This window comes from Argiope bruennichi, chromosome 6 (genome assembly GCF_947563725.1).
Source record: "Argiope bruennichi chromosome 6, qqArgBrue1.1, whole genome shotgun sequence".
NCBI classification, from domain to species: Eukaryota; Metazoa; Arthropoda; class Arachnida; order Araneae; family Araneidae; genus Argiope; species Argiope bruennichi.
In genome coordinates, this window is record NC_079156.1 from 92,790,373 (window position 1) to 92,814,725 (window position 24,353).

The 24,353-nt window shown below is 25.7% G+C and overlaps 2 protein-coding genes across 3 annotated transcripts; one reads left to right on the top strand and one right to left on the bottom strand.

Moving 5' to 3' along the window:
• Positions 1 to 203: 203 nt before the first annotated feature.
• Positions 204 to 16,802, top strand: LOC129971632 (STING ER exit protein-like). Of its 2 annotated transcripts, XM_056085582.1 has the most exons (8): positions 214 to 251; positions 359 to 558; positions 10,216 to 10,330; positions 11,154 to 11,195; positions 11,311 to 11,443; positions 12,535 to 12,624; positions 14,560 to 14,652; positions 16,650 to 16,802. In XM_056085582.1, exons 2-8 carry the CDS (start codon positions 438 to 440, stop codon positions 16,707 to 16,709), a joined length of 654 nt encoding a protein of 217 aa, XP_055941557.1. In that variant the 5' UTR covers positions 214 to 251; positions 359 to 437; the 3' UTR covers positions 16,710 to 16,802. The 2 variants fall into 2 exon arrangements, with proteins under 2 accessions (XP_055941556.1, XP_055941557.1); XM_056085581.1 differs by having other exon boundaries at positions 204 to 558.
• Positions 16,803 to 18,844: 2,042 nt separating this feature from the next.
• LOC129972216 (39S ribosomal protein L17, mitochondrial-like) lies at positions 18,845 to 23,981 on the bottom strand. Its single transcript, XM_056086255.1, has 4 exons — positions 23,676 to 23,981; positions 22,636 to 22,707; positions 19,286 to 19,445; positions 18,845 to 19,077 (listed from the first exon to the last, which is right to left on the bottom strand). Exons 1-4 carry the CDS (start codon positions 23,883 to 23,885, stop codon positions 18,944 to 18,946), a joined length of 576 nt encoding a protein of 191 aa, XP_055942230.1. The 5' UTR covers positions 23,886 to 23,981; the 3' UTR covers positions 18,845 to 18,943.
• Positions 23,982 to 24,353: the final 372 nt, after the last annotated feature.

A 24,353-nucleotide genomic window follows, 5' to 3' on the forward strand; every position in this document is an offset into this window, starting at 1 on the left:
TTGAAGCAGAAAATCATCAAATTGTATGATAAGACTCAATAAATAAATTAAAAACACTATAGTTTTCTATATAAGTTGAATTTTACATAAAATTAAAATTACAGTTTTTTTTTATAAAGTTGTGAACATAAAAGAAAAAAAAAACTCTTGATTTTTCAAAATACTTCTACTTCTATTAATATTATGTTTTTTCCCCCCTTAACTGCCTGATTGTTGATTTTTTGCTAAATTTTTCTCATACATGCGAAATACATTGCACATATTTTGTGATATTCGAGTTTTGATTTTTGTGAACCCGGCACAAGCTAAGAATCCGTTCTGGAGCATACGCCGGAAAACAAACCTCATTCCTTTTTTCCATTGCACATATATTAAAGAAGCTTCAAAAGCAATCCTACCTGAGCATACTAAATTTAAATTTACATTAATATTTAAGTATGCCTAAAGTGGTTTCTAGGAGTGTTATATGTTCTGATACTAAAGATCAGGAAGAATACAATGAAGATAAACCTTTGAACGTGTATTATTGCTTATGTGGTAACATAGCTCTAATTTTAGGTTGGTATTATTTTGACCATTAGCTTAAAATTTAAAAGAAGAAAAAATTTAATACTTGGATTTGTTTTTGTTACTTATGTTTCTTTTTAATTTTATTCTCTACTTGTTTCGTATGTTAATTAGGTTTTCTTTCTCAGTTTATGTATGCATGTAAAGTATTGTACTTTCGTTAGATTTTCAGTTGCAGTTTTTACATTTTAATTTAAATATTTTCTGTTATGATTTCATTAATTTGCAAATTTTGTGAAAAAAAACTTTTTGAAAGGTTTGCTAAATCAGAATATAAGTTGTTTCGTTGTTTTTATAGAGACAATCCAAAAAACTATTAAAATGGTAGTAAACCTTTAATTCTATATTACTAAATTATATCTAAATAAGGGATGTGCTACTTCTATAAGATTAAGAATATTTTTCATTTTTTTTTCTTCGCATTTTGTAATTTGTTGTTCATTATAACAAACTTAAATGTAGAATAACCTGCATTATTTTAGGAAATATCATTTCTTATTGTTAAAAATTATTAGTTTATCTAAAGTATTATTTAATGAGATCTTTTCAGTACTCAAACTCGATTAACTAGAATATTTTAACTCAGTTTTTTATATAATACTTTTTGTACCTTTGTGTTCTTGGAGATAGAGCTTATAAATATTGCTTTTTTTTAAATCAAAATTAAGAGGAAATAGAATGAAGGTTGTGTCATTAAGAGGAAAAAATTTTCATATAAAGGTAGCTAGAATGGAACATTTTCTCACATTTGGGGTTTGATTCTCTGATACCGAATGATGATTTAACAGTTTGAACTTAATATTAAATAATGGCTGGTTTCAGATGTCCGGGCTCTTTGCAAAAGATGTTGCTCTTCAGAAATGGTTTTTTGTGTGAAGTCGGGGGGGGGGGGTTCTAATTATCTTTAAGGATATTTTTTTTAAGATAGTTTAACTAAAGATGCACATTTGTAATTTGATGAGAGAAACATTCATTAAATAGGTTAGCTGTACACTTTCAAAAGTTGCCTATATTTAAATTACAATTACCGTGCAAAATTAGCGTAGAATAGAAAATATTTTATAGCTACTTACTGACAGAAAATTTTTCCATTGAAATGCTATACACATATATATAGTTCTTTATTTTCTTGTAAAACATCAAACTGTCTTCCTAATATAAAGTCTATTTCAGTCCAGTAAAGTATCAGACTGTCTTTCTAATATAAAGGTTATTGTAATGATTGAATGAACTTATCATTGCATTGCACTGTGGCCTTTTATGGCAGTTTTTTCATGGAAGGGTTAATCCTATTATTGTCATTGGAATTGTGGATTCCTTGCATCTTATTTATTCCTTAAAGGAAATTTTTTATTGTAAATACAAAGTATCAGAAAAAAATGGTATAGAATGATTTGAAAAACTTCAATGACTGTAGAATTTTCTTATCCATATAGTTTAATGATTACTGACTTCCTTGTTCCAGTTCTATTCTGAAAATTTTTCTTCAGTTTTTTTTTTTTTTAAATATTTATTTTTGATTTCAACTACATGTTTTAAGGAAGATTTTCACATTATCTAATTTTTGTGTTAATTCACTTCCCATTATGAGTAATAAGTTACTGAAAAAGAAATTGAGATAGTTTTATTAATTTCATGTGATATTAATGATCTATCAAGTAAAGGTAATGATTGGCTAGTAAATTATTCTTCAGCTGATGTTTTGTTTATTCTCAACAAAAAGAATGTCTCAAATTATTTTAATCCTTCTTATACAAAATGAAAAGAATTGCCAACTTGATATCCTGAAGCATAAAAAATGTTGAATGATAATAAACAATATATGAAGCAAATGACTATTTTAAAATTATTATCATATATATGATTAATGAAAACATAATCAAATATGCAGATTAATAAATGCGAATGGGAAACAAAACAAACAAAAAATTGCATTGGAAGCCTATTTTGAACTTAGATAAATCCTCCTATTTTATTGTCATAATAATTATTATTTTTAATATTGTTTATTGAATATATGAACATAATATTTATGATGAAAATTACTAAGCTGTCGGGGATGCAGTATTTTTTATCTGTTGTTGTTTCTAATAGCAATTGTCATAAACAAGTCCATTGATGGTGTCGGCAATTTTTTTTTTTTTAAACCAAGAGAGCGTCCTTTGTTTTTTAGTAGCGCCATCTGGGGCCAAGAGTATGTCTTAGCTACTCATATGGCAGCACTTTTTATGGGGCTGTCTTCATTCAGACATTTTATTCACAGATCATAATTTAGACCTGTATCAGAGAACGATCACCTCTGAACCAGTACCTCCAGTGGTATTACTCTCGGTATGGAGGACTTTGTGACCACAACAGATTTATATGTGTGCCAGCCACCACATGCACAGAGAGTCTTCAGCTTGTAGGGTTTGAACTCGCAATCCAAGGGAGGCGAATCAAATTCCCTACCAACCAGACTATCCCGGTCTTCTAATATTATTAATCTACTAACCATATACTAGGAAATAAGAAAGTGAAACACCCAATTGGAAGGAACAGATTTTTGAACATATAGAAGTTTTTCTATTTCTTAGTCCAGAAAAGTGAATTTTCAAAAGATAAATAATTTTTAATATAATTTGAGGGATTGATTGCAGGGTATTTAAATTCAGAGTTCTTAATTTTCAGACCTAATAAAGTTGAGAGAAGATATCAAACAGATGCAATTACATAAGAAAAGATGTTGATTGCAGATTTAAATAAACATTTACTTGCATAACAGTAATGAACATTTGCGGATGTGGAATAAAAGAACATAATATTTTGTTTAAAGAAATTAAGGAAGAGCAGAGGATACATTTTACATGATAGGATTTCGACATAGTTAGTTAGAGGAAGGTGTTAGGTCTGGCGAAGCAATAAGAGAATTTAAATAAAAAGGGAACTGTGTTTAAATATTGTCTTTGTAAACAGCCACTCAGAGATGAAGTATAAAAAGGGTTATTACAGATTTAATAGAATATTAAGGATGATGAGTTTTTTTTTTTTTTTTTTTTTTTTTTTTTTTTATCTTTGGCATCCAATGCATTTTTCACAAATTTTACAGCATTAAATTGAATTGAAATTCTTGGAAGATTGCTTTGATATCTTAATTGTGGCTATTATTTCTTAAGTTCATTTAGGTTTTTGGGATTTAAGATATCTGGGTAAAAGATTTTGGAATTTCGTTGGAGGTGGGACTTAGGAAGAGAGTTCTTTATTGTTTGAGTGTAAGTCTGTTTTGGTTGTGGGGCAGTTTTCAGACATGGTTTGCATAACTTTGCAACCATGGCGTGAAGCCAGATGACCACTTTCATTGCAATCAATGTATATAAGCTCAAGGATTCTGCTCTTCTAAACACAGTCTCTAATTGACTGGTTGTCATTATAGTCAATGCAGCATGGATTGCATTTGCAATTCTGCATATTGTGAAAGAATCCTGCCCATTGAAAACATGGAGTAGCTTTGTTCTTTTTTCTGTAGCTTTTAATTTTAATTTGGAAGTTGTAAAGATATGTGAAATTGTAGATATGTTTGTAGGATCCATCTTTTTGAATTTTAACCAGTTGAACAAATTGGATAAAAATTCTTTTGACAAAAACTATGGAGTTGGAAAATTTGGGATTAGGATATTGAAATTCTTGAAAAAATTCTTCTTTATCATGGTAAAATGAGAGCCCTTTAACAACAATTTTGCTAGGTCTGAAATTTGGATCTTCAGGTAGGAAAAATTCCTCGTTAGTTTTTATGATGAAAATTTAGTTATTTTAGATTTATCATCATAATTGGTGGGGATGATCTTGATAAAACCTTTAGCGTGAATGAACTTGATTTGCAGGAAAATATTGTGAATGTTTTGGAGAGTAAAGTCGTAAATGACAGCGATTTTCAAATTAATAACTAACCATGTTGGCATTTTTTCCCCATCATTGTTAGGTAGGTGTGTGAGAATTCAAATTTATTACTGAGCTGATTATTCCTTAGAACAATGAAATTCTTGTCTCTGACAAAATGGGATTTCCAGCAGCTGAAGCTACTATTGGTTTTAGGCCTTTCTTGCATTTCATGGAACTTGACCATGCCACGTACCCTCCAACAGACTAATTCAAATTCAAATTAATAACTAACCATGTTGGCATTTTTCCCCCATCATTGTTAGGTAGGTGTGTGAGAATTCAAATTTATTACTGAGCTGATTATTCCTTAGAACAATGAAATTCTTGTCTCTGACAAAATGGGATTTCCAGCAGCTGAAGCTACTATTGGTTTTAGGCCTTTCTTGCATTTTATGGAACTTGACCATGCCACGTACCCTCCAACAGCTATGGGATTTCCATAGTTATTTTGGAAATTAGGTGAAAATTTTGGGTGTATAATAAAAAAAACTTCAAAAACAAAATTTTGGGTGTATAATAAAAAAAACTTCAAAAACAATGGGAAACAAATGAAACCATGAATCCATTTGAAGCAATCCATTTTATGAGCATAATGAAATTAGTAGGGCAAAGTGGGTATAAAAGATTGTGTGATAATTATTGAAGATGATGGAAGTAAATCAATTTCTCAAATGATTCGTACTGTATAACCATAAAGAAGCATATAAAAATTTTAAGGACAAGTTTATCAACATAAAAATAAGTTTCTCTGAATTTGCCGAACTGAGACCTAAACACTGTGTGTTAGCCAGTAAAAGTGACACATGCTCTGTGTGTGTTGTGCTATTCTCCAAAACAGGGAACAAATGATAGAAAATACTAAATGGAATATCGTAAGAAATGGGAAAATGCAAAATTACAAGCAGAGGCTTGCAAAACTCCTTTTAATTCATCGTTTATTGATTGCAACATGGGAAATGTGCTTTTTGTCCAGATGGGACTGAGATGTGTGAAATTTTGGAAGAATCATTTGCTGAAAATTCAATAAAAAAAAGAAATTTAATTCCATTAATGGGTTACAATTGACCATTGTAATCTACAAATTTTAGAGAAAGAATTTAAATAATTTGATTTGTTCTGCAGCAGGTTGTCCTCTTTAATCCAGCATGATTTCATTGCCATTCTCATACCTTAACTACACAAAAGATAATCTAAAAGAATCATACTTCATTGTCATCTGTGATTTTTTTGAAAATGACAGCATAATTTCTGTTATTTTAGTGCACAATACAGTTGCTATGTGCAAATTCCAAAAGAAACTTGTATCTTTTTTAACAGCTAAATTAGAAGATCTTCTAAAAAAGATCTTTTATTTTTTTTTCAGATGTATCTCCTGCCCTATACAATAATAAAAAGAAATTCTTAAACCTCTGCTTTCATCAAGAAGATATTAAAAGAAAAGGAGAATGACACTTTTTTGCACAGTTCATGGTAAAGGAATCTTGCGATTATTAGGGAGTTCTGCAAAGAGACTGGTAATTTGTGCCAGTTTGCAAAGATCCAATGGAAACCAAATTAAAATATTGCTACAACTTTTTGAATGGGCGATTCAAAAGATTAAAAACACAGACTTTTCATATTCATTTGAATAAGATTATGTTGAATTGGGTTGTATCTTGAAGTATCGCTTTGATCAAATTTTGTCCCTCAATGAAACACAGTATCATGTATTCATTCCCATATTTTCATCTAAAATATTAGTGAAAAACTTTTCTTTGCATTAAAAAGTTTTCGAAATTTAATTAAATTAACAGACATTTCAGGCCAAATCTCTGTTTTATTGGTGGCTTGGATATGCTTTAGAGAAAAATGAAGACTTCGATATAAAATAAATGTAACTTTTCATCTTTCTTCTCCTGTCCCAGAAATGCTGAAATTATATGGGTTTCAGATATAGATTCAGTTTTATCTTGTGACTCTTATTGAAAGGACTTAATGTTCTTGACAGCAATATAGACCAAATGAATGAAACTTTTTCAAGCTTAAAATGATAAACAGGTATTATATATATATATATATATATATATATATATATTGAAGCATCAAACATCCTCCTTAAAAATTTAATTAAAAATGAATTTCCTAGAAATTACTGTAATGTCAATTTTTTAATTAAACAAGGTATGGTTTGGGATTAATCCTTTGGCTTAAATAAAAATAGAACTTTCCTTGCATATTGGATCACTCAATAGATGGCGCTGGGAGCCTACCTCTGTTTACATAATTTACCATTAATTTTTTTAAAAGCAGGGAATCACAATCGATAGTTTAAAGTTTCCTTGATTGTTGGATGGTATGTTCTGGCCTTTTCGTTTTTAATTTTAATTTTAGTGCTAGTTTTTGTTTTTGTTTTTTTACTTTGTTGTGGTTATTTTCTTCTAATTTGTTATTTTGTATTTCCTTTCTGTTAAAATGGTATATCTCTTGAGCATAATTTCAGGGGATTTTCGGGTAACGAGGAATCATTATTAGACAATGTCTGTATGTCCTCACAGAAAAAATCTCTTTCTTTGAATCCCTGCCTGAGGGTGACCCTTGAAAAAGTCTTCAGGCCGGATTCTTTTTTTATATTTTTTAATAATTTTTTTGGTTTAATTTTTTTTTTGATTTTTTTCCTATTAACTTGATTCTAATACTTTTGATAAGTGGAATCTATATCAGTGTTTATGTTTATTTTCATAAAAATGTCAATATTAACATTATTATATTAATTAAAATTAATTTAAAAAGGAATTAATGAAAAAGAAGCTTTAGTTTTTATTTCTTTTTTCAACAATGAAATCATTAACCATCGTTAATTTCGTCATGTGATTTACAACAATGCAAACAATTCATGGAATTTGAAAATTTTAAATTATATATTTTTTGAAAAAAATTAAAATTTTATATTAGATTTTAAGAAATGTTTCTTATCTGAACCTGTATGCTTTTGAATATCATAGCAAATAGCATGAAAAATGCTGCGAAATATCACCTATTCCAGGTCTCTTAACTCAATTAGGGAAGCTTCTACAATAATTCAAAAAATTGCCATTCACTGTTTTTAGCCTCATTTTTAAGAATTTTAGAGATTTATAATTCAAAAAGTATTTGACATAGCTCAATAAAATTTCATATTTCATAAAAAAGTATATACCAATAGTATATTTGTGCCAAATTTCAAACTAGTCTGAAATGGTGAGGTTCATACTCTGTGTTGAATTGTGTGTTGCTGTTTTAAATGCAATGACCCTCAAGCAATTGAGATTTTAGTGTATTGTGATGTATATCAAATTTATGAATGTGGCAGTTGTTTTAGATTTTATTATAATGAACATTACTTAATAACATTTTGTTGAAATTAATTTTTTTCCATGTTCAGATAAATGCAAATATATGTATGTGTATACTAGCTCTTTAATATTACAATTTTTTATTTTGAAAAAATATTTTTATTTTCTAATTCCCTGAATACAAAATATGTTAAGCATCAAAAACATTTAAAGAAGATTTAAAGATTTCTAGTATTTGAATTTCAGCTGTTGAGGTATTTTGTTATGAGAAAATATTTTTCCCCTTTAAAATTCTCAATTTCTTTTTTTCTTTCTTTCTTTCTTTTTTTTTTCTTTTTTTTTTTTTTTTAGTTTAATTTGAAATTTTTATCATGTTTAAATTCATATAATATTTATATATTGATTAAATTATAATCTATGTATTTTGTATTTTTAATATGTCAATATTTTATTATTGAATATGTCTTTAAAAAATTTCTAATATATCTCTTTATCTAATCTGATTGAAAATAAATTGATTAAAATAATGAAAGTGTTTTAAATAATGAAATCATTTTCAAAATGTGAATATGTTTGTGTTTTCTATCAAAATATTCATTTATTTAAAAGTTTTTGTTTCAATATTAAATGAAGTTTTCAAAACATATAATTTATATATCCCTAAATAGTTAATACAAAAAAAAAGCTTATTATTTACGTTTGACAAAGCTTATTTTAGTAATATTTTAAAAGCTTAGTAAAAATGTGGTAAAAAATTATTATATTTTTAGAGTAGATATTATTTCATTTTTTATTTTGATGGTTTAGTATAAAAGAACTTTGCATAAATTGTTCAAAGCATGGTATAAAAATTTCTTTTAAAAAATTACTTTTTGTTAGTATTACTATAGAAAACTCTAAATAATATTTTATAATCAGAAATTCACCCCTGCCTCCTAAAAAAAAAACAGTGAGCATACTAGTTTATAATAAAAGAATGTAATTATTTAAGACTACTTATTTCATAGTAATATTGGTTATATTTAATTTCATTTAAATTGTTTAGATATACTTTTTCTTTTCTATAATTCTGCCAAATTGTCAAATATTGTCAATTTTTAATTGTCTTACATAGGATCTTTTTATTATGTACATGAACCTTGCTAATGAATTCCAATCCTATAACATTGTAGCTCAATTAAAAATTTAAATGCATGGATCTTCTGTTACCTAAATTTCATAATATTTTTGTTTCAATTTTTTATTTGCCCTATAAACTACACAAGTATTGAGCAGAATCCTTTGTTATCAAAGTGGAACAAAATCATGCTATTAAATGTGTCATGAAACAATGGAAATGGAATGAATTTGTGAGCAACAACATAATTTATTATTGAAAATTAGGTAATTTTTTAATGTGTACAGTTATTAAATTAGAATTATTTAAAAGACATTTTTTAAAATTTTGAAATGGAGCAAAATTTATTTTTGTGCAGTAATATTTTCAGAGATTATTGTTAAAAAAATATTTAAAATTCAGCCTAATTTTTAGTTAATGAAAAAAAAAAATGTATCTCATTGTGTTGTGCACATGAAAATAATGTTGCTTTTGAAATGCATATATTTACATCAAACTTTTTCAATATTTATAACAAAACAGTTTTTAATAAATTTTTAGAAACATGATGCAAAACTTTAAAAAAAAAATGAAAAAGGAAACTTGATTCTTTTAGTAATAAAATTATAAACTTGAAATAATTTGTACTAACAAAAGTCATCCTAATATGCCAATGAGCAAAATATTTTGCTCTGAAAAGTAAACCAACTTGGATAAAACTTTCTGGCTGATTGGAAAGGCTGGCTCTTTATTGAAAGACCACAAGACAATAGTTCAAATTAAAGTGCTTATTATTTTGAACAACAGGGAGTTGATGACCAACCAGAATGGAAAATCCAGTTCAAGATAGTGCCTCAATGTCACGAGTTAAATAATAATTTTGAAAACTTCAAGAAATACTGATAGCTGTAATTATAGAAAACTTAAGTTTAAATGTCTTGAATAAATACAAAAAATATAGATGGAGGAAAAATACATGCAAAATGTAAATGAGCTTTTTGAGTAATAGTTAAAACTAAATGAAAAAGTTTAAACTACAAATTTTGAAAATGTTTGCAATATTGGTGCAGAATACTTTATTCTTTTCCTACAAGTAAATAAGAAATAATATTGATGTTAGCTTTGTTATGATCAATACCAATTTCTGTACCAATACCAAGTATATTTTATTTATTTTTAAAGCATATTTCTCGTGTAGTTTTTCTCTTTGGTAAAAGATAGAATAGTTGCTTTAAATTAGGTTTTCTCTGATATCGAAAAAAATCATAAAGTTGTTTAAATATATTTTGTAAATAAATTTATTAATTAACTTTTTTTTTACAGATTGTGTTATTGAAAGACTACCTGTTAGACCTCGAGATGGTGCAAAAGTTATTGATGGTGCAAAACATGCCCATAAGTTAACTTGTGAAAAGGGTGAAGTAGTTTACTTAAAAAGGTATTATTTTAAAATTTATATGCAAAATAATTAATTGTATTGCAGAAAAATCTTTTAATTTAATTAAAATTTCTTGTTTAAAATTATTTGAGCATGTATAAGAATCAAGTATACAGCTAAAATAAAATAACTTTTTTTGCTATATTATACTACCATTAGTTTTTAAAATAATTCTGTAATTACTGCAAATTATAGATGGTAGAATTTTTTTTAGTTTTGCAGTATGTATGCCAATATAGAAAATATTTTAGACATTCAAAAACACGCTGGAAATTTTAATAGAGATATATTTTAAATTAAATAAACTTAAAACAGTCTCTAAATGTCTTTAAACAGTCTTTTAAATTAAATAAATGTCAATTGCCTGTTTTTCATTGGATTTTTTTACTTTAAATTTGAGTAGATAAAGAAAAATAAATTATAGAATTTAAGAAAATAATTTCTATTGTTTTTCATGAATAAATAAAACATGCAATGTTTGGATTTTGATTTCCTACACTTTAATTTATTGATAATTAGTATATTGAGAAATTCGATTTTACATTGTTTATTGGAGTAATGATTGAAGTTAATCTTACAAAGAGGATTGGCTTGCATTTCTTAGAGAAGTGAGGGAGAATAAACATAGAATATATTGTACTTTTCAACCATATTTATTTATTTTTCTGAATACCCATATAATTACATAGTTATTTCCATTTCTTATGTTGGGTTTATAAATCTATAATAAAAACTGTCACTAAATATTAATTTTGTACTGTCATTTTTTTATTTACTTTTTTTTAATCTTATTTATTTGTCTTTTCATTTATTTTCATTACAGAGAGGAAGGAGTTGAAAAGCAATTTAGAAAAAAATGTAAAAAGTGAGTGTTATTTAAACTGTTGTTAGAAAGTGTAATAAAAAGAAAATTGTACATTAACACCTTTGCTACTTACTATTTATGTATATAATTATTAATACAATTTAATTGCCTTTAGATGTGGATTAACTCTTTTTTACCAGCATGAACCAGAAAGTAATATCACATTCATTATAAAAGGTTCCATATGTAAGACTAGTGGTGGACCTTCTCAAGCAACAGCTTATCCACAAGTTCCAGAACCGAAAAAGGTAATAATTATATGATATATTTTCTTATTAATAAAACTTCTATCATCATCTAGCTTAAATGTTGGAGGTATTAAATTATGACACCAATATTTGGTAATAAGAAAATATCATTAAGATTTAATGACCACCTCTAGGATTTAGTGATATCTGACTGAGGTTTGGATAATGGAAAAGTATCTATACTAATTTATTCTAGAAAATACTTTATTTAAGAGTTTTATATTTTAAAAAATTTATTTAATATGTGACAATACAAAAGAAATCTTGAATACCAACAATGTAATAAATTGTTAGAAGGCATATTAATAGAATAAGAAATAATGTTTAGAAAATCTAATAGTCAGTTTGATTTCTTATTAGATTAAAAAATTTGTCTCGTATTCTAAACTTAAGATAATAATATCTTTGCCGACAAATTAATATTATTGATTATAAAGATATAAAAATTCATCTTCTTTGAATTCTGATTTAGTGTCTGTTTATACATTAATCTCTTTAAATAAATTGAAAGATATAGCAATGTATTTTAATACATAGTTTTGAATTTGAAATCGAAAGAAATAAGGTGAATCAGCATTGGAATATACACAACTGAAAAGCACAATTATGACCAAGATTTCTATATCTAAATCAACAATAAATGGTATTGATTTTTAATTTAAAGGGATATAAATAATTATTTAATCCGCCAATTGTTTTATGATTAAGCATAAATAAATATTAAAAGCAAGTATGTATATATATATTTTTTTTCTTCATTTTATGCATGATTTTAGATTATGAAATTAAATATAAATATATCCTTATTCATGCAGTGCTGATAAGATAATTTATGTATTAAAACTTTTTATTTGCCTTTATTGCTTAGTTTATTATTGCTTAATTACTTTTATTGCTCTATCAGGGTTGTTTTTTCCCCCCGATACTTGGACACTAATTATTAGTTGTATTGCTATTTTCTGTTTGTTGTTCTGTAGTGAAATGAATAACAATGATTTACATCTTTACTGGTTATTTTGTTTCAGTCTAAAAAATGATTTTTCTTTATATCATTCTGTCTTGTTTATGATATATATATTTTTTAATTACAGATTATGGTAACCAAACATACAAAGAATATGGGAAAATTCAGTTCTGTCACTGTTTCCACGATAGATGAAGAAGAAGAAGAAATAGAAGCGGTAAAACATTTTTTGTCCTTTATTTTATAATTTTGGATACATTGTACTATGTAAGGTTACTAATATGAAAAAAGAAAAAAGTAATATTTTCAATTACCTTATGAATTATTTGATAATAATACCAACATATAAAAATAATTTATATAGATGTATTCATTTTTGTAATTAATTTATATTACAATAATTGAAATTTAATTTTTTATATTATAACTTCATGAAATTTCTTTGTATTTCATGTGGCTTAAAAAAATGTGTAAATAAATTGTTAAAAATTTTGTAGAATTAAGGAATCGAGTGCTTTTTTTAAAATTTTTTCTCCCAAGACATTGTTTTTAACACTATGCCATCAGCACATGTGATTAGAATTCTTTTGTTTGAAACTAGTAGAATGTCAGGCGCTGGATTTTTTTTTTTTTTTTTTTTTTTTTTTGAAGTTTTGAGGAGATTATAATTTTTATTTTCATAAATAAATAATTAAAATAATAATTTAATATTTTTTATTATAAGTAATAATTAATAGTAAATAATTAAAATAAAAATTAATTTAAAAAATTCATGTGACATCAACATAGTTAAATAACAAAAATTTCAGAATAATTAATCTCCCATTTGTAAACTAAAATGTTGGATTGTTTGTATTAACTTTAAAGCTTTGTCCCTTTATTAATGGTAAATAATATTAATGAAAAAATATATGTTTATTATTATACAAAAATAACTGTCTTCATTTCAAACATTTTATTCTTTTTTTTTTTTTTCAAACAATGTCTGCCTTTATTTAATATTTAATTTTTCTTCTTTTATGCATTTTTGGAAGTTCAAAAATATTTTTATACTTAGATAAAATTAAGAAAATTTTAATCATCCTTAGCGATTTCTTGGTTTGTGAGGTTGCAAAAATTTTTATTTAAATATTTTATACAATTTCGTCTTAATAGCTTCTTCAGCATAATATTTTTAAATTTCAAATTTTGATAGATATATCATTTTTCTATTTTAAAAGCCTTAAACCATTTTGTTCATTATACTATGCAATTAATTCCCTTATTTTCTGTTAGCTTTTCTAAAATTTTAAGAAATGGATATATTCTGCTATTTCCAACCTTTTAACATTATAGCCTAATTTCTGATCTAAAACAATATAAAATTTGGCATCTTCCTTCATGTTAATAGCATTTTAAATATAAATTTAAATGTTTTAGAAATTCTTCTCAAAATTAAGTATTGCTTGTTTTCCAGATATATACTTCTAATGATTGTGTTAAAGACCGAAGTTTAATTTTACTATTTTCAATAAATGTTCTTCCACAATTTGTATATTTTTTATTATCGTGCATGCTATATTTAAGATCCATTCAGAATTATTACATATATTTGTATTTTTATATTAAAATATCAAACTATTTTTTTTTAATTAATAAAGATTTTTTTTAAAAAAATTGTCAAAATATTGATATAAAAAAGAAAGTTTTTGAATTTTTTGATATAAAAATAATTTTTATTCTAAAACATTCAGGAAGTTTTTGAGAACCAAAATTTTGTTTATTTTTTAATTAAAATTTCAAAAATACACGTTCCCACAGCACACAGACACATATAAAACACATTCATCTTTATTATAAGTAAAGCTTTTTAAAACTGAAATTGAGGGTCTAAATAACCTTGTTATGATAAAACCATGCCTTTCAATAAATAATTATACTTAATATTTTCTGTTATATAATTAGTTAATCAACAATTACAGAAATATAAGTGATAATATACTAGTTGTGTGAACTTTAATGACAAGAATAAAGATGTGAAAGCTTAACCTTCTAATTACTAGCTGGACCCTATTAAGTTTTGACTAGCTTCAGGAGTTACTAATTTAAATTACTTCATTTGGTAAATTTTTAAGCTGTCTCATTTTTAATTCAATCTGATTTTCTTTGACAGAGAGAAGTAGCTGATTCTTATGCAAACAATGCCAGAATTATAGAAAAACAACTTGAAAGAAAGGGAATGTATAAGAGAAAATCCTTGGAACAGGTATTTAATAAAATTTGTATATATGTGTTTGTTTATATTATTAAATACAATTTGGTTCCTTATGTTCTATCAAAGTTTAAATCTTAACATGATTTTAATCAATATAGTAATAACCAATAAACCTATGTGAAATATTGACACATTCAATATTCTTTTCTTTTCCCTCAAATTAATTTAATGGATTTGTGAAATTATATATTCTGCAGAGTGTACACAAAATTGCAAAAACAGTTTATTAAAGTAAACATATTTATTGTACCTGTTTATATCCTATATTTGATATCCACATGCAGTCATCTTTAAATTTTTGTGTGATCTTTAGTAATTGATACAAAAACATAAGATTTAATAACAGTTGAAAAAAAGACATAACTTATTTGATTTCTATAGGTTAGCTTTGTAAAACAGAAAAAAAGATGTAAGAGGTTTTGCACATTTGTGATATAGATATATATAAATGGCAATGGACAATATTTGAATTTATTATTAATACTGTTTTCAAAATATAATAAATAGCATGAACTGCATTACTTTTTTTGTTCGACTCGCAGATGAAAGCGTTTGTTGGTCTAAAACTGTGTAACTAAATGGTATTATTTTGCAGAAAATATATCCTGTTACCTTTAAGTTCATATACAATATTGCTTTAATCTGTAGTTGGTGTTTTTAATTCTGTTAATTTAAATTTTAAACATTTCTATATAAACCAAGTATGCTGCATCAAAAGTTAATAAAAAAAATTTCCCATGAACTGATACATTTTTCAAGGCTATAAATTTTATATAAAAAGAGAAAAGGGTTGATGAACAATACAAATAATATCCAAGATAAAGAAATCCAACCAATCCAAAGCAGATATGTAGGTAAATATTATATAAAATCTGTGGAGAAGAGCAGTTTCAGGAATTAAGTTTGATTGCATCAGTGTGATACAATCGGTGGTGTGATCTTCAAAATTTCCATTTTCTTTAAACTTATCCTAAGGCATTCAAGTATTTTTATTATTATTGTTACAAGTCTTGAATATTTTGAAGGTATAAGTAAATTTTTCTTTTATTTCAATAATTTCGGATGTTAATTTGAAATAAAAGCCTCTTTTTAATGAATTACCGCCATTTTTACTGTGCTAACATTCACGATGTTTATATATTAACTTAACCTAAAAACTAGAAATAATTTTTCTCTAATTTAAATTCTAAGGATAACTTTAAAAACAGTTTAATTATTCTAAAAGGCTAAGATTATTGGCAATAAAAGATCAAAGAATTTAACATTTTTTTTTTCTTCAAAAATTAAAATTTGTATTGAATTTGATGTTCAAAATGGCTGTCAAATGGATTTGGCAGTTGTTAAAATTGGAGAGTTATTGTATTGCAAGCCTGGATGGTAATTTATTTAGAATCTTCTCCACGCCTTACTATACATTTTGATCTTTATTAATATAAATCGTGAAATCTTATGAAGTAATGCAAAAAGTTTGATACAAAACATATTATGATTGATGCATGAAAGACTAATTTTAGAACCTATTTTCTCTGGGGTATATCCTTATTCTTTATAATAATAACCAGAAATAACCAAAAAGAAGAAAAGGGAAAGTATGAATACTAAGATTTTTGTCATAATCTTGAATTAAATAAAAAATATTTACAAAACTATTGTAATTTTAAAAGAATAATGATTCACTAAGATATTTAGAAATAATTTTAAAAGTTAAAAACAGTACAATTGACTTAGAAATAGGCCTTTTATAAAACAACAACAAAAAAAAAATGTGCAAATTTCAGCCCCCTTTTTTTATGTGTCAATTTTGAGGATTTCAAATGATGTACAGATACTTGTATATTCTCCATTTTAAATTATAAGCAATATAAAGAATTGTGAAAAACTTAGTGTGGATATTAAAATAAAATTCCTTTTATAAAACAAAAAAAAAAAAAATGTTACCTCTTTTTTTTCTAACATATTTCACAACTCATTTTTCAATTATTTTACAGGGCCCATATATTAGTCCAGAGCTGAAGAAGAAACCAAGAGGAACACTGATAGACAAATGATATTTCTGTAATATTAAATCATTGTACATAATGCATGTTAAAATAGAACATTCATTGTTTATTATTTTTCCATATTCATTTATATATTTAAATAAAAACATTTATATTTTATAATTGTCACTATTTATATTGATAAGTTTTTGTTTTCTCAATGTCATATGGTCTTTTTTAGTATTGCAGTTAAATAGAATATTATATTTACAATTCTGCTCATGCTTATTATAGAATATTATAATTGCATTCATTACATATTTTTTAAAAAAATTACTTAACTAACTTATTGGTAAAAGCCAATATAAGATTAAAATTGAATTAGGAGGTTATTTTAGAAGCACAGTAACTATTCTATGTTAGATTGCCCTGATTCTATCACTTCATAATTCAAGTTTCTCATTTTTATGTTGCTGTATATAATCCATTATTGAATGTGAAGTTTTCAATTCTATAAGAAAATCGTGATATTTAAAATGAATTTTTGTGTATGTAAAAGCAACAAAATGCAGCTAGTTTCTTTAACCTTTTCAAGACACAAGAGACTATAATATGTTTAAATCAATGTAGTTTTTTTTTTTTAATATCAATCTTTTATTCCTAAAAATTAATTATTCTGTTAATAGTTAGTTTCTGTTAAATTAGTTATTTCATAGACTTTAATGAATAATTGAGTCTGAAATTCATACCCAGATAAAGAATTTTTTATTGTATTAAATTGATATTTAGCAATTTGATTTTTTTTAAATTAAGAAATAAAATAAAGGTAATGGATCAAAAACAAGGAAATGAATAGCTCTGTTAGCTTCATTATAAGTTCTTATATGGATTATCAATTAAATGCCCTTACCCCCCCCCCACCATTTAATGTTTTTATTTTTTCAGATATATTAAAATAAAAATTAAGAGAGATGAATTTATAAATTTAATGGTGTGAAAATTTTCAGAGGATAAACAATGTCTGATATATTTATAAATACATATTGAAAAGCATATACATAGTTTAAATTCTGTTTTAATTTTACACAAGTTAATAATCTGTAATAATGCCATTGCTTAAAAGTATAAAAAATTTAATATATCTGCAGTACTAATTTTTGATGATTTCATTTAGATTTCTCTAAATATGTACTCGGCAATAAATTCAAACTAAGAAAGTTATGTCAAGAATACAACATGGTTATTTCTATCTTTAATGTTTACATATTTGTGGCTCAGTAAGTATACCTGTATTTAAACTGTAATGAGAATTTCTGCAAGTTTTATTACAATTTTTGTTTATTATAATTTCAATATATTAAAATAAAAAACATGAAAATTTGGAAATTTATTTTTAATGTACTCTGAGTTCAAAAGATACGAGAATGAAAAATATCTATTAAACAATATAATATTTTGGGATTGTCAGAAATGGATTCTGATCCAGCAAATATATTCCCTTAATTAATCACATCATAGATTTAAAAAGCCTTCTATTTGCTTGATGTGAGAAAAACTATGTAACTCAACCAACATTAAAAGTATCAGTTCAAGATAATTGGAAGTAATAAATTCTAATAATCTTGTAACAATTATTACATAGAATCAAAATAAATAATTGGTATTTTAAAAAATAAAAATTTTTTTAATGTAATTTTTAGGCATTCCTTTATTTTATAGTGAAAAATTTATTTGGAATAACAATTCTCAGATAAAATATAGACCATTTAACATTTTAAAAAAAAAACAGTTTTATATTTGCTTAAAAAAACAAAAGAAAGCTTTGAGTTTTCAAGAAGGAAGACTATCAAAAATCTTATTTTGTGGAGGAAAAAAAAATGTTTTCAGAGACAATAACACTGAAAAAAAAGAAGGGGGCAAGAATCCTTATTTGCACAAGTGTAAAATTAAGTTGTCCAACATAAGGCTCAAAACTTCAGCCAACAAAGGTGGAAACATATAAAGTTTAGGCAAACTCATTTTCAATAAACTTATGTTTTCAAAAAATATGGAGTTTTTATGCCACTGTGCCTAAGAAATAGGTTGTAATAAATTTTGTTACTATCACTAAATAGATCAAAGTAATATACAATCTTCTCAAAAGTGCTTTTTTATTGGTACCTGAAATATATGGATTTTGTTATTTAAAATAAACTTGGAAAAAATTATGTAGAATATGTTTATTTATATAGAGATGAACAAACATGAAAAATCATCACATTACACAATATTTGAACTACTCAACAAGATTTCTTCGTCAGCTTTTAATTCTTATTCTCAGCACTTTCTGATTTTAGTTTCATTTTCTGAAACTCTTTATTAGCTTCCCTTAACAATATATTTGTTAAAGATTCACGATTAGGCTTTGGCTTTGAAGGCAGAGGTGGATAAGGGTTACCTGAAAAAGTGTGGAAAAAATTAATTTGATTATTTTATAGATAAAAATTTATAAAAAGTAATGAAAATATATTAAGATAACCATTTAACTTAAAAGGATGAAAAAATATAATTAAGAAAAGAAAGACATTAACTTTTCATTGATATTCGTGGAACATTAAAAATGAAGTTAAGAAAATAAGATTCTAGAAAGGTGAATTATAAGTCACCTTTCAGTTCTAAAACACATTCTTGAAGAAATCTTGCTTTCTTCAGTTCTGCTGCTAAATGACATTTGTCTGGAATTAAATGTACATCTGTATATGTAGTTTGATAGTCTTTGTAACGTGGTGCTAAAACTTTGAACAATTTGTGGATCATCTGTTTGTCCTGAAAATAAATTTTAAAACATGAAATAAATAAACCAATAAAATTGCTACCAAAATACTAATATTTCTCATTTTAGACAAAATATACATCATTAAATTAAATAATCATATATAAACTAAAGTTGAGTATAATGTGAAATCATACAATGGAAATAAATGAATAAACAAGAATATTAATGAATAATAATATTAAAGAATTAATAAACAAGAATGAATATTAAAAATTAAGTTGAATTTCTCAATTAGAACTAATTCTTAAACAGAGCATCTCACTTTGAAAATAGAGTAGAAAATCAGGATAACATCAAATAAATGAGATGCACAATAACTAAATAAGCTATTTATTCTCTGGATTATGGAAACAAGAAGATGCAACACATACAGAAATTGCATCAAATTAGCATGTAGAGTCTAATAAATATACTGGATCAGTGAAAGAACATTTTTTGAAATCCACAATTCTTTAATGAATGACCTGTATCATCATGGTGTAGTTATAAATTAAGCAGTATCTGAATGCTCTGATCTGGGAATTGTAATAGAAAGGATAAATAGACTATCATTCCAAATTTTTATTTAAGAATTTATTTATTTTTGCATTCTAAATATTTAGTTTATTTAGATGTTGAAATGGGGGGGGGATTCGAGTAATATACTAGCAATTTGATTATTTTTTTTGGTCAAACATTAACATAATGCATATTATAATTCAAAACATGAGTATAGTAACAATTTTAAGAAAATCCATTTTAAAATTTATATTACGTTATCTTGAAATTCATTTCACTTTAAAGTTTCATGAATGAATATTATAGTAAAATAATGTGTTTTTAAAATCAAAACAAAAAGCATTTAAATGCTTGTAATCTTAATGTTTTTAACCACTCTCTGCAATTGATTACTAATTATTTTAGTTTATAATTTTTAGTAATTTCAAAAATTAATCCTATTTACAAAGATAAGGATTAAACAAAGATTGTGCTGATTTAAGGAGGTTTCTAACACCCCCCCCCCCTTGTTTTAATTTCTCATAAAAAATGAGTGATATTTCTCCTTATAAAAATAGTGTAATGGAATTCTCCACTATATTCCTGGTGCCATAATGCATTACATACAATATTAAAAACTATTTTTTACACACATAAAATATCACTGAATTTTGGAATTGCAACCATTATAAGTTATCTCAGTCCTTTTTATAAAGCAATTAACAGATGTTTTATGCTCAAAATGCAATACCATCAGCTCTGGAAAGAAAATTTATAGTTATTATTCCAAAGTAGCATTGAGAATAATAAATGTTCATATTATATGATTGGGAGAACTTCAAAATTTTAAAATAAACTAAACAGAAACTAAAATGTTTTTTGGAAGATTATTTTTTAAACTTTGATATATGTTTTATAGTGCTGTTAGGTTTTGACTTGATGACAGCTTCTTTTATTAAGGTAAAAGATAGCTAGAATCTACATGTGTTAAACATATGTTGTGAACTGAAGAAAAAGGATGTAAGGAACTGAGTTGACAGAAAATATTTTATTTGTTCTTGAAAGAGAATATAAGTTGCTATCATTTTCTCTAAAATTTATTTCCAAATCACTATTTAACTTATAAAAATATATTAATTTAAATTGAGATGAATATGAATTGTACATTAAATACACCATAGTAAGGCAAAAACTATGGTGGATTAGGTTTAATTATAAATATAGATTGTGTTTTGCAGTGAATCATTATTACCATTTTTTGCCCTTTCTTTCTTGTTTGTAAATTATAGTTCTGGAATCCTACATTAATAATTATGCAAGAGTACATTAAATCAATACTATTTAGTTAGTGCACTCTCAATTCTTACAAGCTTAAACATTGACACTATTTTACAATGCATCATCAAAGAATTGAAAAACAGGTTAATGTTAATATCTGTATATCTAATTAATTTTATCTGTATATCTAATTAATCAATTTAAAAAAAAATTCATAAAAATTTATTATTTTATTAAGATGCTTAAATTTATAATTTTTATATTTTAATTATTTGGAACTTTTTAGTTTTTATTATTATTATTGTGGAATCTTGAAATCAATTTTTTTCCAAAATCAACTGTTAAGAGATATCACAAGAATAGAACCAATTTAATTCATATAATTGACTAACTAAAAATAAAATTCTGAAAATATAAACAGACTACTCAGTTACAAAGAATCCATAGGCATACAGAGGGAGGAAAAAAAAACAACCTCCAGCAAATCAAAACAAGAGCATAAAGATTATAAAATTCAATTTTTAGAGACATGAAACAAGTCAGGTAAAAATACATAAAAACAACAATTGTCAGACAATCTAATTATACAGAAACAAAAAGATTTTCCAAATAAAATGCAATAAAAGGTGCAAGAATTCAAACATTTTTATCAGTTTTTTTTTTTTTTTTGTCAGTTCATTAGTAATTACTGCCAGGGCACGACTTAGCCTAATTGGGTCCCAAGGCAAAAACATCCTTGCCCCCCCATCCCTCTGCTTCTCTACTTCAGTCATGAAGAACCATGCATAGAACTTGTCTATGGTATTTTTCATTAATTAATTCAAAATGCAGTTTAAACTTAAAACTAAAAACACTCTTAGTCTTAACTCAAAGTACCACATTTAAACATTGAATTCAAAATGCAATCTGACAAAATGCTATGGCAAGATTTATATTAGAATGCTTTTTACAACTTTCTATTTGATTTGGGCCCCCCTCTGATGTGGGGGCCCGGGGCAACTGCCCCATATGCCCCTGCCTTAGTCAGTCTCTGGTTATTGCCATGAATAATTTTTATTCAAAATATCATTTATCTTTTGTCTCAGGATGTGTAGCACATTCATTTAGTAAATTTCATAATTTTGGCTGCTTTTACATAAAAAATAAAAGAATCAGGTTTTGAAATTTAACTGTTAAAATGAAAGAACGATACACAGTGGATACATACTTAAGTCTATAAAAAAATGGAAGCAAGTACTTTAAATGCAGAAAAATGCAAAGGACAAAATATTACATTGGACAAATGTTTTATAACAAAAACTAAAATAATGATTTTAAATATGATTCCTAACAATATAAGAAAATCACATGAATTTAAGTGTGTTTAGTTCGTATTTTACCAATAAAGAAAATTAAAAATCAAATTTTTAATGAACAGTAACATACTTCCAGAAAGAAGTTTGCTAAATCCATGGTAGGAGGATGTTGATCTCCATGTCTTATTGCTTCTGTGATCAGCTAAATAAAAACAATAAAGAGAATATTTTATTAAGAAATAAATAACAAGAATAGGAGAAGAAATTCATAAAAATTGTTGTTTTTAAATTCTCCAAACATTACACAAACTTCAGTTATTTTGTAAAACGAAGCAGTCGATTTTGTGATCATTTCTAAAAAAATGATATTGCTTTATAATGCTTCATAATTAGTTAATAACATTTAAGATAATTTTTTTTAAAAAAAATATTGAAGATTAAAGAAATGAAATTTTAAACATATATATATATTCAATAGAGATATTTACTTTGCATGATAGTTAAAGCAAAGCTTTAATAATGATTAAAAATATGCCTGCTTTAATAACTCTACATAGCAGATAACTGGCTTTAAATTTTAGATATATTTGACAAGGATATATTTTGAAGGATGGCTATAAAAATCTCAAATATTTTTTTCGGAAGTATTGATTAATTTTTAATTAACTATAAAAATATTATATTTTTATACCCTAATACTGGAATGTGGCCAATATATATATATATATATATATAAATTTCTTAAAACTCAGAAAGTTATCTTTTAACTGATTCCACACTGAATTATTTTATGATTTTTTATTGAGAATAAATTTATAAAATCAACCTATAAGTGTAATTTCTAACAAAATGGATAATATCCAATAAATCAGAAATAATAATGTTAAAGCAGAAAGAGAAAGAAACCACAGATGAAGGATTGTCAAGATTACTTGAATCAGCCTTACTTCCAAGCGTTTGATAAATTTTCCCAAATGATAACTTTTGCTTATAAAAGTTAAAATTAGAATAAAAGCATCATTGATGTCATCAGGACCGTAAGACCAAAATAAATGAGATCCGTTATATAAGCCGTATTTACGACTTGAGATAATTACAGTATGATGAATTTTATTCAAAGGATATTATTTTTTTACAAGCCATAATAAATTAAAGGAAAATAAAAAATACCCTTTCGGCATATCCACGGACTTCATCACAACGAGGCAAGAACAGTTCTATTCTCTCATACTTGAATAATGCACTCAAAGTTTTTTTCATTTTATTTATCCTACCTTCAGGTCCTAAAGGTTGTTTTAGATTTCTGTGACGCGGTTTAACATTATACTTTAATCTAGGTATTAATTTTGCAATTTGGGATGCTTCTGGTGGGAAAACCATGTTTCTAAAATATATAAATATTCCACTGTTTAGTAAATGTTTTTGTTTACAATTTGGAGACTCGTTAACCGGAGGACGCTTGAACCCCCCATTTGAAGTTGAAAGGGGGGAGCAGTGGGGGGAAGCAGCACTGGAGGACGGATTTCATTCCGGTAGTGATGGAAATGGGGGAATCGATGTATGGTTGCTTACGGAAAAGCTTTTTTCGCCAAAATTTGAAAATTTATTTACCCGCCAAGAATGAAGCGCATTTTTGGAATGTATTGGGTTGAGTGTGGACGAATGTCGGTTGGATCTATGATGAAGGCAGACCTTATTTATGCACGATCTTTTTTAATAAAAGAATAATACCGTGTTATAATATATTTATTTTTGCTCATAATTACGTTTTAGGAATCTAATTTTTGACTAGAAATTAATGTTGACTGTGGCTGTGTACAGTGGGAACTTGGGAAAGCTGAATTTTCT

Excerpts from the sequence above, each read along its gene's own strand:
- LOC129972216 (XM_056086255.1), bottom strand. The coding sequence starts at position 23,885 with ATGGTTTTCCCACCAGAAGCATCCCAAATTGCAAAATTAATACCTAGA. Across the intron at positions 22,708-23,675 it reads TCCGTGGATATGCCGAAAGG|CTGATCACAGAAGCAATAAG; the intron begins GTATTTTTTATT and ends GTTTTTATTTAG. Across the intron at positions 19,446-22,635 it reads TAGCAAACTTCTTTCTGGAA|GACAAACAGATGATCCACAA; the intron begins GTATGTTACTGT and ends ATTTATTTTCAG.
- LOC129971632 (XM_056085581.1), top strand. The coding sequence starts at position 438 with ATGCCTAAAGTGGTTTCTAGGAGTGTTATATGTTCTGATACTAAAGAT. Across the intron at positions 11,196-11,310 it reads TTTAGAAAAAAATGTAAAAA|ATGTGGATTAACTCTTTTTT; the intron begins GTGAGTGTTATT and ends AATTGCCTTTAG. Across the intron at positions 12,625-14,559 it reads AAGAAGAAGAAATAGAAGCG|AGAGAAGTAGCTGATTCTTA; the intron begins GTAAAACATTTT and ends TTTCTTTGACAG.